This window comes from Sturnus vulgaris, chromosome 1 (genome assembly GCF_052056855.1).
Source record: "Sturnus vulgaris isolate bStuVul1 chromosome 1, bStuVul1.hap1, whole genome shotgun sequence".
NCBI classification, from domain to species: Eukaryota; Metazoa; Chordata; class Aves; order Passeriformes; family Sturnidae; genus Sturnus; species Sturnus vulgaris.
Window position 1 is genome coordinate 122,709,082 of NC_142243.1, and position 16,156 is coordinate 122,725,237.

At 38.2% G+C, this 16,156-nt stretch overlaps 1 protein-coding gene across 1 annotated transcript in view; it reads right to left on the reverse strand.

The window, feature by feature from the left end:
- Nucleotides 1-2,995: 2,995 nt before the first annotated feature.
- CPA6 (carboxypeptidase A6) overlaps nt 2,996-16,156 on the reverse strand; it is a 45,163-nt gene continuing 32,002 nt past the window's right edge. Inside the window, exons 7-10 of the mRNA XM_088162700.1 lie at nt 15,923-16,013; nt 11,134-11,336; nt 6,007-6,091; nt 2,996-4,676 (exon numbers count right to left, since the gene is read on the reverse strand). Coding sequence (XP_088018826.1) covers nt 4,489-4,676; nt 6,007-6,091; nt 11,134-11,336; nt 15,923-16,013 — 567 coding nt within the window. The 3' untranslated portion in view covers nt 2,996-4,488. The remainder of the gene's footprint in view (nt 4,677-6,006; nt 6,092-11,133; nt 11,337-15,922; nt 16,014-16,156) is intronic.

Consider the following 16,156-nt stretch of genomic DNA (forward strand, 5'->3'; position numbering starts at 1 on the left):
TCACGGGCAAAGTGTGCTTTCTGCATGGCTGGGGACAGTGGCAGATTTTTTTAATTAACATTTGAATCTATTATTTATGAGTGCATTCCCTGATGTCTGAATCCAAGGGCAAGCCCTGCTGTACTTGATGCGGTCTCTCACAAGAGGGCTTGAAAGGACCTCTACCTTACAAGTGGAGAGACCTGAGACTTTATGTTTGACTGCTCCTGCCTGTCAGGCAAGGACAAGAATTCAGGGACTAAAGATTTCCCAGTTCTCAATGTCTTTGTTTTCTAAGGAGAATCATGTGTTATCTCATTGCTAGTTTTTAAACTTGCAGATGTTAACAGAAGACCTTGTTGTTAAGGCAGGCCTTTTTGACACCGGGAGCCTAAGGCTGTGAATTTCTGACAAGCTGCTCAACCAGCACATCATGACTGGGACAACAGGCATGTTCAGCCAAGAAGAGTGAAAATCACTCTGAAGTTGTTCCACTTCCTCCAAGATAGACCTACCAACAGCATCAGTACTCCTGACTTGGTGATGCTGACAAGGCTGGAAAATCTATTGATGAAGTCACTCAGGAGGCAGCTCTCTCCACGCACAGCTTCCCTCCTACACAATTAAGGAGAAGGCAATTACAGCTGTTTGGACCTGAATATTTTATCTTGAATAATTATGAGAGTCAGGCATACATTAAGCACCTGGCAAATAATCTACATTTTCTGTGGACAGAAGACTTTTAAATTTTCCAAATTATTTTAAACAAATTTACAAATTATTTTGTGTTGTGAGCATTTAAAAATGCTTTTTAAGAAGTATACCTAATGCCACAGTGTTTATGTTTAAAAAGTCCTTATGTAATTTATTTAAATTTCTGTTCTCTTATTCTGTTTTCTCCAGCAGAGTGATAGTTGTATCTCTGTGCATCTGAGATATTGTTCTGGTGTGTTACCATCACTGAAGAACTTCTTGAAGATGGTAATATGTGACTTTTAGGCACAGAATTCAAAAACACGAATACATGTGTGAGACTGAATGTGACTGCTTCAAAACAGTCAACTATGGAAATGATGTAGTAGTTTTGCACAACCAAAGGAAAGATCAAAGTGTTTACAAAAGTACTTATTACTCTACAAGTATCTTTTTCTTTGATTGGTGCCATTAAAATGAACGTAAGTATAAAAAGTGAAGGGATTGTTTAACAGAAATAAACTGGAGTAGCTGAATATTCACTTATTTTTCATAGGAAATACAAAGCTTTCTTCGCAGCATTAAGAAGTAGATACAGTGTTTTCCATCAATGGCTATTTTGTGCAGTTCTTGAGTAGCTCAATCTGCACAACACTGTTTCCCATGGACAAGCAGACTGGCTGTGGATAAAAATGCATGTTGGCATTCAAGGTCATTTGGACGCTTCCAATTCAAATTTTGGAAAAGGTATTGCAGCTCTCAGAAAGCAATTGCAGTCTTCCATGGGCTTTATATGTTACAAGTGACCAAAGATGCTGACCTTTCTGAAGCAACTTCTGGAAAATACACAGGCAGCTTCACCCATCAGCAGTAGTCTTTGTTCAAGGTTTGAAACAAAGCTCTATACTTTTTTGACCTCTAAAGGCAATTTTTCATCAATTTGTGAATGATAATTTAATGTAATTTGTGATGCTTGTCTTTGGGAAGGGTGACTTGAAGAGGCATGGACTCTTTCCTTCCTATTAATTAGTCTAAGAGGTTTGTTTATAAAAATTAAAAGCTATTAAAAAAAGAACAATGTTGTTTTCCAAGTTACAGAAGTGGTTGTAATTATTCTATCAATAATCAGTGGAAGTATAACTTCTGGAGTTCTGACTGCTGGGTTTCTAAACCGGGTTTTGCTGTTCATGTACTTTTTATTGTGTTGAATGATAAACTGTACCTATGATCATAAAATAAATTCACTTTTCTAAAAAAGACTTTCAATTCTGTTGTCAATAAAAAATGCTGAAAATTACAAAGGGAAGAGAAGCAAGCAATTATAGAAATAAAAAGGAGCTGTTCTTGAGAAGTAGCATTTATAAGTCACAAAAGATATATGATTTCATATCCAAATAGCTGGTTGCCATTAGTCTTTTCCTTTTGGTAAACTACTCCATTTAAAATCACTCTTTTGCTGAAAAATTATCTTACAAAAATGTAATTCTGTTCTTTCCTAGCGACTGTCTTTCCACCAGCTTTAATGACCCTGAAATTAAAGGGCTCAGAGACTATTTACACTTGTATTCAGCTATGGAGCATTAAGTTACACTGCACAGGTCTTCAAAACTCAGCTCAGAGTCATACATATGCATGTCATACATAGTATTCAAGCAGAGTCCATCCATATACTAGTGTATAGCTTTATTCATGGAAAGGGTTTGACATCAAGTACTTCTAGATGTCAAAGCTTCTTAGATAAATCTAAGAATACTTGCAGTTATTAATGTCCAAGAATGTCAACTAGGTCTAAAATGTTAGGTCCTTTTGGTACCTAAGATATTTATTTGTTTCCCTTTCTTGTTCCAAGAGTTCAATTACTTTTCATTACCAGTGGAGTTATAATAGCATGAAGATAAAGCTGAAATATTTCACATGATGAACTATTGGACTGCAAGCAGGAATCAAACCATCACGTAAGAATCTGGTTGCTCCTGGTCCATGCTTGTACTGTAGCAATTCAGAGGTAAATTTGCCTCATGCTAATTAGACATCCCTCACTTATTCTCTTCTTCAGTCTCTTATGTCTTTGTAGTAAGTTCAATCTTGTCACCTAAATTCAGAATAACACCTAATAATTGGTGCTAAGCATTTATACCACCATCAAGGCCATTGGTCAAGAATCTGTGCATAGCAAAAGACAGTTATTGCTGTCTTCAAATTATTTAATAGTTATGGTCATAAGCAATTGGAAATTACTATTTTGAGGGCTTCTGTCCCCTAAACATTTAATAAACCAGAACAGAAACTTACAAAACTGAATTAAACAAATCTGGACAAGCCTTAAAATAAGCACATTTATTTACAAAATGTTAGACAAATAGAATGCAATTCTGTCATCTTTGCTCACTGATTGCCTTTTGCAGTCCTGAAAACGATATTCTTAATTAAATACAGTACTTCCCTTATAAGACTTGTAAAGATTGCCCATTTGCTAAGTTCAAGTGTTTATTAAATTCCCCATCTTTAGCATCAGGAATGTTTTGCAGATAGGTACAATTGTTACATACTTGAACTAGAGTTTTAAAACTTAAATAAAATATGAAGAATACTTCAAGAGTCTTTGACAATTTTATTAACAAATACATTTTAGTTAACATGTAGTGGCATAAGATTAAATTCAAAATTCATAAAATATACGCTTCTGCAGATACAATAAGATTTAAAAAATGGTATTTTAAAAGTACTAAAAATCCCTTGACATGTTGTTATCTTCTCTTTGCTTTCTTTATTCTTTCAAACATGGTGCTTATTCACTTTATTTCAGCTGTAAGGCTTCTACCTTCACCTCTGGCTCACTTAAGAATCCATTAAAAATTTATTAATTCCTTTAAAACATGCAAAAAAATACAACTTCCAGGAAGAAGAGCCACACAGCCAAAGAGCCACGGAACTCACTGCAAGAATATAGATAAATAAAACATCAGTTAATTACAGTTTATTACAGTTTAAGGCTAAATCCTTGGCTGGTGGAAATGGGCAGTCACTGTCTACAGATGCACCAGTCGACTGCCAGCTTCAAGTTCCAAGTCATGGCAAGTTGCTTTGTCTCTCCATAAAGCAGAATATTGTCTACCTCAATAGTATTTCATTATAATTCTTACACGTCACTAGGAAAGTTACATTTTCAAAGACAACATGGAGATTTTGAGTCCACTCCAGTTATATACATTTGAAAGTAGATTTCTCTGAACAGTTAAAAGAAACCTTGGTTCAAATTATTGCATAATATGAAAAAAAAAAAATCACGAAAGTGCATATATGTATGTATGTACCTATACACACAGAAGGAAACCACATAGCCACTTGCAGTGTAGCCAGCTACCACTATAAGGCATTTATTGCTGTAGATACAGACCTGTGCTGGGTCACAGGGTATATTTACATGAATGTAAACTTTATCCCTTGGTTCGAGAGACCCCATGGGAAGTCTTCATGTTAAGGAAAGGTGTAAGGCGCAGAAATGCCTGGAAGTGGCACTTTATTTTAGGACTGGCCTCACTGAAATTGCAGAATTAAAGTTTTATTGCAAAAAGAAGAAACTATTTTGCACCAAACTAGTAACTAAGTTAGTATACCAACTTTATGGACTTTAGAAGAGCAGATATTGAATGATTTTTTTCCTTTCTCCACTAATTTAATTTGGCAGAAACAATATCACATTTCCCATTAGCTTCTAGAATTCTGAAGTGGCAAAACTTAGAATGGAAACTGAACACACTGAAAGGCATCAGTGCTAAGAGTAAAACATTTACTTCCAGCTCCTAGAAATCCATCTTAATGACATTTCTTCAGCAAATGTAGAGTTATATTTTTAACTGCAAGCATGGTCTCTGTGCAAGTTGGTTTGATCAGCATTTCGGGAAGCAAAAATCCAAAATGGCCAGTGTCACGCAGCTCGAATGCAAATGCATATGGGATGCCATTTTTGTAGGCCCAGTCCATAGAGCTGCCAGAACTCACATCTGGAAGAGACAATTCAGAGAAAGCATTAAAAAAATGTTAAATGCACGTCATGCTGAAATCACCGGAGGGTTCTTGTGGCATTTTGTCTCTGGGACTCAGTGAGTACACTTGCAGCTTCAGCTGTTGCTTGTCCTGATCCTGAACACCCTACAGAGAATAGAATGAGCACCCAACACCTGGTGAAATGTGCTCAGCACAATATGGATTAGACCCTTCATTTTCATAGGAAAAAATATTTTAACTGTTTTGTGTAAGGCAAAACTTTAATAAATGAGAGTATCTAGAATAAAGCCTCAAACTGTTCTTGTCTCCATGTGAGCACAGTCTAAAGCTTTCCTTCCACGAAGATCTCCCAGCTGGACTGGAGAGCTCTGCATGCTCCTAGATTTAAATTGGGTTTTTTAGGCAATTCATTTGCAGTGAGAAGGGGGAAAGTTGATAAAGTAATCTGCCATCTTCTTTTTAAAATGCTTTTAAAATTCTTTTAATTTGTCTTACTTTCTCACCATTTCCCCACAGCATGAGAGCATTTGCATAGATGGTGTCTAATATTAACAGACCTTCCTGAGGAAGTGTGCTGCTTACACTTTCGTTATCTCCTTATGTTGATTACTTAAGACACACTTTTTTATACAGATAAATCCGTCATGTGGCCTGCTGTAATCTGTGCAATTCTGGCATTAATTCACACTGCTTTTCCTTTGACATAGTGACTGACTGCAGTGTGATGAGCACAAGATGATGACTATGCTGTGAGATGGAGGCCCATGACAAGTGGAACTGTAGCTGAAACACAGCAATGGCAGAGGAAATGCAGGAGGTTACTTGTGAAAAGTTTTAGCTTTTCACTTTTTCAGTATCTGTTATCGCTAGCCACAGCATTCAGACCTCAAGGTTTCAGTAAAGAAAAAAGGTGTCTTGTTAAGACCTGTTGAACTTCTTTTTCTTTTACCTCTCTACAGACAGCTTGCCTGAGAAATGCTGTCACAACTTAGTAGTGCATTTGCAGCACCTGATAAAGATAAGGTTTTTAAGACCTCAGTTTTTCTTTTTTAAAAACCCCACAGTTTTATATAAGATGAATATGTTATTTGCTGGCTTTTGAGTCTCAAGTGCATTGCATTTTAATCTCTTTTATTGCATCAGTTGAGTTAATCTTACTTCAATCAACTGACTGAATCAGTTGCAAAACTTTCTTCTGTGTTCCTCACAACCCAAAGCTGGAACAAAGTTCACTTGAAGTAGTGTTTGCATTCTTTGTTATAATAAGGGTATTCTCCTTCTTACTGTAGGAAGGTCAAAGTCACAAACCTGCAGAGGGAAACTTACACAAAGTGCTGGATGCAGGGCCATATCTGTATCTTACACCATAGGCTGACTGAAGAGTGTTAACAGCATTATAGGCTGCTGATTCCTGGTGAGGAGAAAAATATCAAATACATAAATTAGACTTTGAATTAAATATTGTATTGTGATTGGAACCTAAGTCAACGGATCATTGACCACCAGTGCAATGCTGTGTTCCATGAGTCTTTGGCAGCTAAGTTAAAATGATTGTAAAGGATAAATGCATAATTTATTTTAGTGACAGCAATTCCCTGAAAAACTTGGTTTGGTATTTTCATGGCATAAAAGAGCTCACTGCACTATGGATGATCTGACTTTTAGTATTTGTAATTATAGGTATGTATGTCAATTTAGTAACATGACAAATTTAGATGACATGTAAGACCATGAGATGAAATAATCTCTTTTTTTTAATGCAGTTTAAAAGCCATGCATGCATTTTCTGAAGATGAATTTCCCAGTTCACTAAACCTTGTCTCTGCTGGGCTTGTGAAGGAGAAATGATGTCTTCTTAACACTCACAGTGGTTCAGTGAGCAGAGTGGGAAGAAGGAAGGAGACAAATTCCACTCCTGAATCTCTGATCAGCAGGTAAATGTTCACTGCTGGTCTAACTTTCTCTGGGGTCTGATGATGTAGTCTTGGAGAGCTCTTTCCACTATTTCAGAAATGTGATTTCAGTCCTGTACAGGGAAGATCAGTGCCTACATTACAACAGCTTGTGGCTGAAAGGCTATTTAGGAGGTTCATGGTTCATCCTGTGAAACTGTGCAGAAGGCCTAGCCCATGGAAAATTCTGAGAGTTACGTATGGATAGTGCATCAAAACACACGGAAATGAAGCTTATATTGAAAAGGAAAAGGAATATTACCCCAAATAAAAGGATATTGGCAAATATACAATGAAGGCTGGGAAAGCACAGTCATCTCTCTACAGAGAAAAGGAAATTATTATCTTTAGAGCTAGAAACTCTGGACTTTGAACCACTGTGTGAAGCTGCAATGGTTGTTTTAGTTGTTTTATTTCCTTGAACAGAAGGTTTGTTTGGTTTATGCAAGTTTTCATGAGCTCAGTCCTTACCTTGTTATTCATCAAGCACTAATTGAATACACTGGGAAAAATTAGCCTACACTTGCCTTTCTGTTTATATGTTTTTCCTAACCTTCCACTTGTTTACCTTTGTCAGGAGTTGGGATTCTGACTTAATCCTTGGTCTGACCCATGCAGGCTTTGTCTGTCTGAGTAGACAAGCCAGAGGAAACTGCTTTAAATGTCGTTGCAGAAACAAAAATGAGTTCGTTTTTGCTTTCAGATGTGCAGATAGGGCTTTGGAAAGCTTATTTTACACAGTAACTCCTCTTAGCAAACGAAAGAGCACATTTTTACTCCATCACAAAAATTTGTTAGACACAACCAGAATTTTTGTTTGTTTAGCAGAAGGACAATGGTGCTGGACACTCTGACCTTTTCAGCTTCACCTATTGCCACCTCTATGAGTGAGTGTGTGGAGGCAAGGACTGCTTAACTCAGTGTTGCTGGAACTTCTGCGGGGCTGGGATGTGATTGTCAGCCAGTGTAAGGGATAACCTTTGACTCACCCTAACACCAAAGATGAGAAGGGCCTATCAAAGGGAGAAGTGCTGTCACTTGGCACTCTTCCTCCAGGTGCCTTGACTTCTGAGTTGTGACATGCAGACCTGTGATGGGGTTGGAGCTGTTGGACCCTGTGAGCTTGGCGGGGTGGCAGTGTGAGGTCACCATGGTGGCTGTGGCTGCACGGGGCCTGGGAAGGGAGAGCTCCAGCTGCAGCCAGGTGCTGTTATCTGGTGCCTGCACTGTCCCAAATACAAGACTGTTGCTCAGCCAAAATTTGCAAGCAGCTGTGCTTACTATCCCAAGGTCTTGATGAGGAGCTGGGATGGCCTGACAAGAGGCCTGAGGCCAAGGGAGCAGGAGGCAGGGCTCAGCTGGAGGAGCTGAGAGAGGTGGAGAACAAAGTCCTGATTAATGTGCCATGGCAAGGAGAATGAACGAGAAGACTCCCTGTGCATGAGTTACGCACTGTACAGCAATGAAGCAACAGAAAATCCTGCTGAAATCTTTTGAAGAAATAGTTTGGCAATGCCCATTTAAAATCAGCACAACAGTAATGGGTTCTGTGCAGAGGAAGAAACTATCTGGAAGTCAGACCAGGAGCATCCCAGGTCCATGTCCACCACATGGGCACGCATCCCTGGGCACTGTGAACTTGAAGATCTTAGCCTTGAGGAATGCAGCTGGCTTCCACTGTTAGAGCCACGCGCCCAAAAAAGGGACAGTTCTCAACTGCATCGTGCTGTGCAGGTTGGATCCTGAATAAATCCAGGCAACCAGTCTTTGAACACCCTCAAGGAGAAACTGCCACATAAAATTACCAGATTTTTGCAAAGATGTACACAAACTCAGTCATGCCATATAAATTCACTGCAAACACTAAGGCAAATGACAGTACAGGAAGCAAAAGGATGAAAATCAGGTGAAATTTAAAACTCTTAAGATGGATGTGTGTTTCTGCTGGTGTTTTCTTTCAATCTAAAAGAGTACTTTCATTTAAAGCATCTTAAAAAACAGATTTCAGGAGAGTGTTAATAAGACAGTTGTGCCTAAATTAGAGCAGAATATGCATGTTGTGATCAGTACACAGCTCTCCAGTTTCAAAGCAGCTCTGAATAATTGAACGCCTTAATTGAAAAGGTAACTGACAGCTCGGTAGAATGATCTGACCCAGACAGAAACAGCCTTTCTTCTGCTCGAAATTAATCATAGCCCACTGTTAGCACCAAAAGCTATTTATCTGCTGTGCATGTGGGGTCTTACTGGTTTCCAGTGTACATAGTCCATGTACAGTGCTTCTTCCATTGGTGTCAGGAAACAGAGATCTATCACATTCCAGCTCACTGCAATTTCCAAGAGAACTGGAGAATCTGAAACCTCAGTCTAAGTGATAATTTCTGAGACTCTAAATATTAAAAACTATACATTTATTAGCCACCAGGTGATGGAACCTTTGGCTGTAGGCAACTCTTAAAACACTAATAAATAACTAACAAGTATTCTCTTAATTTTCACTATGGTCCCTATAATGAGCTTTATTAATAACAGCAAATTAATTCAGCTTCCTATTTCAACCTCCTTCTTGTTTTAGACCGACCACAGTGAAAAGAAGTATGAAGTTCAAATACTGACAAGATATTTAGAATTTGTATTTGGCTTCCATTTGTCCATGGGAGTTGTTTACAATAGGGTCTTTTTTTGTTCCTTTACATCTGCGCTCCACTCCCTCTAATGAGAAGCCTGATCCAAGGTCTTGCAAATCTGAGGGACACCTGCTAAACATCAAAAACTGGGATCCTTTGGTCTAAAAGCAATGGGTGGAAAGGCAGAATGTGTACCAGCTGAGAGGCAGTTATACCCCATCTCAGATTGGAATTATCCCTTAAGCAACAGGAACAACAAAATATACAAGTGTGTGTGAATACTGTCAGACAAGTCTTCCTTCTCCTTACAATGAATTTCCCATCTATACTGTCTGCCATTCCCTTATATTACTCTGGATATTTTAGTCAGATACCCAATAATCATATACTTGCAGAGAAGTTGTTGATTCTTCCTAACACTGTCTTTATCTTCTTCTCTGTTGTCTGTTCTTAAAAAAAAAATATCCTTGCACCTGCTGATCTTCAAAGGAATAAGAACCTATGATTTTAAATTCCCAGACTATGTTTTTTTTTCTAACTAAATAGTCATAAATTCTCTTGGGGAACTCCTTTCTATTGTCATTCCCCAAAAGAGTGTGAAGATAGAATAAAAAATATTCATAAATTTATCCACAGTCATTACAGGGTTCAGTGGTCAGTCCCCACAAGTCTCATATTTTTAGCTCCTCTGGCTGCTTAGTTAACTTCAAATTTTCTCTGTTTCACAGGAATGGCATCAGACAGAAGAATGTTTAGATGTTTAGTAGCTACTAAAATTAAGAGTCTCAACAGAAATGAAGCTACAAAGAGAGTTTAGTTTGTGGAGTCCTGGCTGCGCAGCCTTCTGAGGGAGCAGCTGAGTGAAACTTCAGTGAAGCCCCAGGGACTGACAACATCATTTATTCTGCAAAGGATAAATTTAAGGTGCAGTTAAGCTCCTTTGAAGTGAGCTAGCTGAACCCAGCAAGTTAAAAGTCACTGCAACTTTCAAGGCCAAATGGGAGATAAATTGAAAATGTAATTTTACTCAGGACTGAGAGTGAAAGAAAGAGGCTTGTGACTGGTTGGTGCAATGTGGGTCTGTGAGCAGGAGCAAACAAAGAGCAAAGCTTAGCATGTGTCCCTCAGAGAATAAGCCATAAGGGGGGTTTCATGAACAGGAGGCTGGCTAAAACAGACCTCAGACTGCAAGCAGAGGGAATAGCTCTGCATTTGGATGAGCATGGAGTACATGAAATGTACTCATCTGTGAATCAATAGGCTTACATAAAAAAATGTACTCTTATTAATTTATTTTTCTTATATACAGGAGATCCTGGTTTTAATTACCTGCTGGTCTGAAAGGGTTAAAACACTATGTCTGACCTGAATGATACATAGTGTAATTGAAGCTTTAATTTTGGTGAAATTTAAGAGATTCCTCCTGGAATTGATAAACATAAACAGTTTCAATTTTATTTTATTCATAGCATTGAAGATGATCTTCTTTGTGCTCCTAGTGTTTCAGTTCTGAGCATGAAGAGGCAGAATTTCAGATAGATGCCTAAGGACCTAACGATGTAATTCCCATTACAGTTAATTAAATAAAATGATAATAACTCTAATGAAAACTTAGGGATTTATCCTAGAAAGTAATTTAAAGGGACTGCTGGATGAAAGGCATGATATTAATGGCATACCATTTAAATCAAATTACCACTGACTTATGGTGAGTGAAGGTTATATAACCAGAAATGTGATTGCAAGTGGATCCATAATAAGTACTGCTCAATACTATATATGTGCAAAGTATTGAAGAAACAAGTCTCTTCTCAAAACAAAATGTACCAAAAAATATGCAGAGGAGCACATTCTCCAAGTTTTAATGTACTTACCACACAGTTGAAGTTTGGAATGGTTGCATATTTGTAGGAATAAGGGTACAGCAGCATCTGTGCATATGCATGGAAGGACAAATAGGCTTTTATTTGCTTGCGGTGTTTGCGAAGAAAATGAGCAACAGCCTTTACTTCAGGCTCAGACTCGGGAAAAGGACCACAATAAGTGTCATCACATGGGTGTAATGAAGCACCTTCATCTAGAGATTGAAAGAGAAAGTAGGTAGTGAGCAATCACAGAGAGATTCCAAGGGTCAGCTGCTGGCTCAACCTCTTCTGGCCCATGTGCAAAAGCATGAAAAGCAATAAACAAATTCAAATGCTTTCTGGTGTCTGATGGGCATGAGCCTGGAGGACCACAGTGCAGCAATCTGCTTGTTCATCTAGGCACCCTGAGCTCCCAATTGCCAACTCCACATGATTCTCTCCAGAGGATACATACTTTTCAACTAAAGAAAGGAGAACCTGACTTCATTGTATTTTCTTCCCTGGCTTTTTGTATCAGCCACACATTTTATGACAGCGTTTCAGTATTAAAACTGTTGATGGGTCTCAGTTGGTCTATTTGAAATCAAAGATCTATACCTCTTTCATTAGTCACTCCCAGGACAAATCTAGCCTTTTACAGCTTTTAATGTATTACCTACTATAGTGGTGGTTACAATGGTAGGTAGACAACCTCAACAGGGATTATCTTAAAAACATCATAGTGGTGCCTACTTTTACCCCTGCAAACCTCATGGAAAAAAAAAAAAAGAATAGCCACATGAGATGACTGGTCAGTCAGTTAAAATAGAAATCACCTCATTTTGCACAGGGTCTAACTTGGCTTCAAGTTTGGGGCAGGGGTTCAGTTTTGAGGATATCTTTATGTCAACCTGCTCAGGTGGCAGCAAGCTGCACAAGAGCAGCCTATATATAATATCCCTTGAGGTACTGAAAGATGAAACTTAGAAAAGGAGATGTGGTGGTGGCTCCTTTATAATTTAGCAATTCTGGATCTAAGCCATTGTCTCATTTACAACTTAGGGCCTGGGCCTAAAAGAACAATATTTATGCAAATCTACTCTGCTCTTTTATCTGCTGCAATTTCAAAATACCACACATTTCTTCATTGATCTGCAGAATAATAATAGTTTGTTTGCAAACTTCCCTGGAGCCATCAGGGACTTACAACAACAGAGTTTTATTAGCTTTCCTTTGTATAGTAAGTACTGCCACCTTCAATTAATAAGAATAGAGCTGTGTGTGAGAAGACATAATGATATCAACTAAAACAGGGTTATGCAATCAATCTAATGCCAAAAAAAAAAAAAAAAAAGTGGGAGAATTTCATGCTGCAGTTTCATTTGTAAGATGAAAATTGAGGCTACCATTCAATGGCCACAGGTGGGGATTTCAAAAGGTATTAGTGCTTGGATCACAGTGGATATGGAAGGGTTATAGAAAGGGCAGATGGTCTTCTCCATGCAGAACAGATGGCCACCAAGTCATCCAAATCCCAAGTGCACTCTGCCTCGATTTCTTTTCAGATAATATAGCTACAGGAGAGCTATTTAATAGTCTCCAGAGCTTTTTTTTTTTTAATGGATACTTCATCTCCTGTTTCAGTGTTGTATACTGAATCATGGCAATGGATAACACTGTTAATAAACAGTGGATTCCTACAAACTAATGCTAAAATGACCCAATGGTAAAATATGGGTCAGTTTAGAGACTTCCAGTGAAGGGAAAAAAACTCTCTAAACTGTGCAGCCTATTATGGTGAGCCATGTGCCATCCCAGATGTAGTTAATGCTTTAACTTAAGTGAAGCTGGCTGGTAATAAAAAGAGGTTTCCATGGCCTTGGATAATGTAAGGATATGCTCAATTTTCATACTGGAAGTTCTTTTAAAGTAACTCAAGAATGAAAAAAGAGTCAATACAGTATGTATCAACTGCTGTGACATTTCTAATTTACAGTCATGAGAAGCAAATGGAAATGTGTGAAATGTTACCATGCTGCCTCATTTTTGTACCTTATAGCATACTAGGGAGGACAAGTATCCTCTAACATCCATCATGAGATCCAATGAACACAGGAAATGTGTGCCAAGACTGATAAAGCCAGCGCTTTGGTACAGAAGGAAGACTGAGGGGATGAATGAGCTGGAGCATGATTTTCAAACGTCCTTGCAGCCGCTTCTGCCAGTTAGGGAATATTGTCCTCAGTGAGCACTGAGGTGCACTGGAAATTGGGATGTGCTGGAAATTTTAACTCCCACTGTTGCTCTCTTGGGGATTTGGATGCAGCCACTTTAACTAGATTTGCCCTATGACTTAAATTTATTCTAAGTACCTCATTATTTGCTTTAAAGTTGCTATTATTCCATTATCATTAAACCATTGTGCTAGTTATTGCACATGTATGTGCATTGCAAGGAGCATTTCTGCCCAGAGTTCTTGCTGCCAGTATCCATGTGGGTCTGTGCAATTTGTGTGCACTGTTTTGAGCACAGGTTGCTGCAACATGAAATCTACAGTGGTATGGCCCTTTGCTTGGTCCCTAGAGAGTCACAAAGCTTACATCAAAGTCCTACACTAGAAAGGAAGAGGGAAGCAGATGGGATGCTGTGTTATCAGCACTGACTAGCTCACTGCTGATAGCATTTGGCAGCTTTGCTGAGGCCAGTCTCTGCCACAGCACACCTGCCTGGAAGCCCCACTGTGAAGTTCAAGCCTGTCTGAAAACTCTAAGTGCAACTGAACTGAATGAAAAGGTTTTACAAGCACATGCAGTTTTAAATGTTAAACATACCATGATTACACCAGCCTCAAAGTGTGATATGATCCAGATTCTTCTCTGACTCATCTAATATCAGATATTAATGAGAGCACCAGGTGACTGGTTAGGGTCATCTGAGTACCAGTCAGCCCAGTTCATGAAAGACCTTTTTATTCTCCATCAAAATAGACAATCGGACAGACTTTGGGGTCCAAAGCAGGAAGCAGAGCGTGTGCTTGTTGGGATGACATGCAGACTTGAAAGAACTTTTATTTTTTAAACTTGGGATGGGAACCTGTCTTTCATGTTCAGTGCAGGGGAGAAATGAAACAAGTAGGAAATTACAACAGACAACATATGTGAGTATTGTTACAGTTTCTCTAAGCCTAGAAAAAATAGTTTTTGAATGAAAACTAAGCAAACATTTTTAGGAGTGAATAAAAAATGTGTTTTAATACAGTGGCTAGGGAACAGGAATAGGGAGGAGGAGGAGTCCAAGAAAATTGAATTAGAACTAGAAAGAAAATGCACTGAGTATTAATTTTGCACTAATAGGTACCTAACATACATCTCTCAACACACTATAAGAGAACTGATCATTACGGTTATGCCAATGGTTGTCTTCTGAACAGTAAATGGATGTCCCCAAAAATACCTGCAGTTGTGGGTTACACACTTAAGTAAACAATAATAACAGTGATGCAGGACTAGTTCATTTTTAAGTTATTTTTGCAGCATAAAATTGCCTTAAAGATTATGATAATCAGCCGTGGGCCTGTCTTCTGTATCAGAGGGTTTCTCAACTAACACAGGCTTTCTGTAATTGCTTCTGTCTCAGTCCTCTCCTTAGAGCGGGTAGAGCTGAAAACAATTTGAAGCAACTTTCATAGTTGCATACTGGATTGAATGTATGCATCTGTTCAATTCACTTTTATCCTTACAGTTCTCAAAACCCTATTTAAAGAATCCAGCTGTTGCAAGCCAGGCTGTATGGTGCTCACCCCTACTGCACGCAATCAGAGTATTATGGGAACATCCCGAGACTTCCAAAGGAAGAAGGATGGGCTGAAGGCAGGGCACTTGTACTACACAAACACCATTTCTTTTCTTTACAAGTTTGTAATATAAATAAGGAAGGTGGACTAAGGCTGGATGAGAAAACAGCTGCACAGAGAGATGGAGGAAGTTCCTTAAGATGGGAGGGCAGGTGAGCAGATATATATCACTGTATTTAAATGTTCTTACTTCCTTAAACCAGAACTTTTAGGGGCTGCTTACCCCTGTGTGAATTGCACTATAGGTAAGATTTAAATAAAATACCCTTTTTTTTTCTTGGTGGACGCATTCCAAATCTTCTGGTAGTTATTTCATTATTATATATTATAATTATTTCACTATTATATATCATTATTCATTATTTTGCGTTCTGTATGCAAAATCCAGGCCAATTTTTATGAAGTACTTACAGAAGTGCTGAGAGTTTAAAATTGTGTCTCCATGCATTTAGAAGCACCTTCTTTCTTTATTAAATCACTAATAATAATGGCCTTAAGGACATGGAGGCCAGCAAAATAAGTCTGACATTTCCAAAGGTAAAATAATTTCAGAGAAATGGCGGATTGAATAAAATGAAGCTTGAAATGTTTCCTGAAGCTGCAGTTACGTAAATCTTGAAAATTCATGGTTCATTCTCGATGCTATGATTCAAATTATTTACATGATTGCCGAAATACAGAATAGTTGTATGTGTGATTTTAAAAATTTTGCCACATTCTCCATGAAAAGTATTTACTTATGATAATATGTTTCTCCAAGGTTGAGAACTTTTATTTCTTTTTAGAAGCTAGTAGGAAGATTTGAGCCTTGGCTAATGGCTTTATGGGAAAAAAATCTTCAACTTCAACTATGGAAAAGAGAGCACTTCAGAACAGATGTGATCTAACCTACTTGGATAATTACCTCTGTTGGATAATTAATACAGGGTAATCTGAACTGGGGGACCAAAGTATCTCCATACTTACCACACCATTTCACTTTCCAGTTGCGATTAGCATCAACACCGTGACAGTGAAACCTCATGTTCTTTGATCTTGTTTTTCTCCAAAATCGATCCTAGCATAAGTTACAAAATATTTAAATAGCAATATTACTCTATTTTGGCAAAAATCTATTTGTACACGTAACAAATCAACCCTGGTAAACATATTCAGTATTCTAAGTGGAGTAATTTACTTCCATTTTGCAAGGCACAAAGT